Source organism: Charadrius vociferus, unplaced genomic scaffold, assembly GCF_000708025.1.
Source record: "Charadrius vociferus isolate BGI_N301 unplaced genomic scaffold, ASM70802v2 scaffold1485, whole genome shotgun sequence".
NCBI classification, from domain to species: Eukaryota; Metazoa; Chordata; class Aves; order Charadriiformes; family Charadriidae; genus Charadrius; species Charadrius vociferus.
In genome coordinates, this window is record NW_009648279.1 from 7706 (window position 1) to 8159 (window position 454).

The 454-nt window shown below is 69.6% G+C and overlaps 1 protein-coding gene across 1 annotated transcript in view; it reads right to left on the reverse strand.

Moving 5' to 3' along the window:
• LOC104286000 (myotubularin-related protein 9-like) overlaps window positions 1–454 on the reverse strand; it is a 3433-nt gene that overhangs the window by 1364 nt on the left and 1615 nt on the right. The window contains exon 4 of the mRNA XM_009884533.1: window positions 93–310. Within this exon, the coding sequence (XP_009882835.1) occupies window positions 93–310 (218 nt within the window). The remainder of the gene's footprint in view (window positions 1–92; window positions 311–454) is intronic.

The following is a 454-nucleotide window of genomic DNA, read 5'->3' on the forward strand; positions in this document are numbered from 1 at the left end:
GGGGGGGGGGGGGCCGGGCGCCCCCGCGCCATCGGCAGGGCAGTGTGGTCACCCATGTCATGACAGCGCCGGGCCTCAGCACAGCCCCTCACCTCTCCAGGGGCCGGTGCAGCCTCTTCCACTGCGGGTAGGAGGATTTGGGCTCTGTGCCTCCCCCCGTCATCCGAGCCTGCTTCGCCGCCTGGGCTGACCGCGTGTCGATGATAAACCCCCGGTCCTCCTCATCCAGGACCGTCCCCAGCAGCATCTCGTCCTCGCGGCAACGCTTTCGGTTGGGGCCCATCAGCGGCTGGCTGCTGCGAAGCATCACCTGTGGGGTGAGGGACGGCAGGCAGTGAGAGCCAGGGAGCACCGGGGGAACCCCACAGGATGGAGGGGCTTCGAACCACCTTCACCCGAGGGCTGGTGGGGGTGGGAGAGGGGAGGAGGGGCAGGGTGGGGAGATGGACTCACG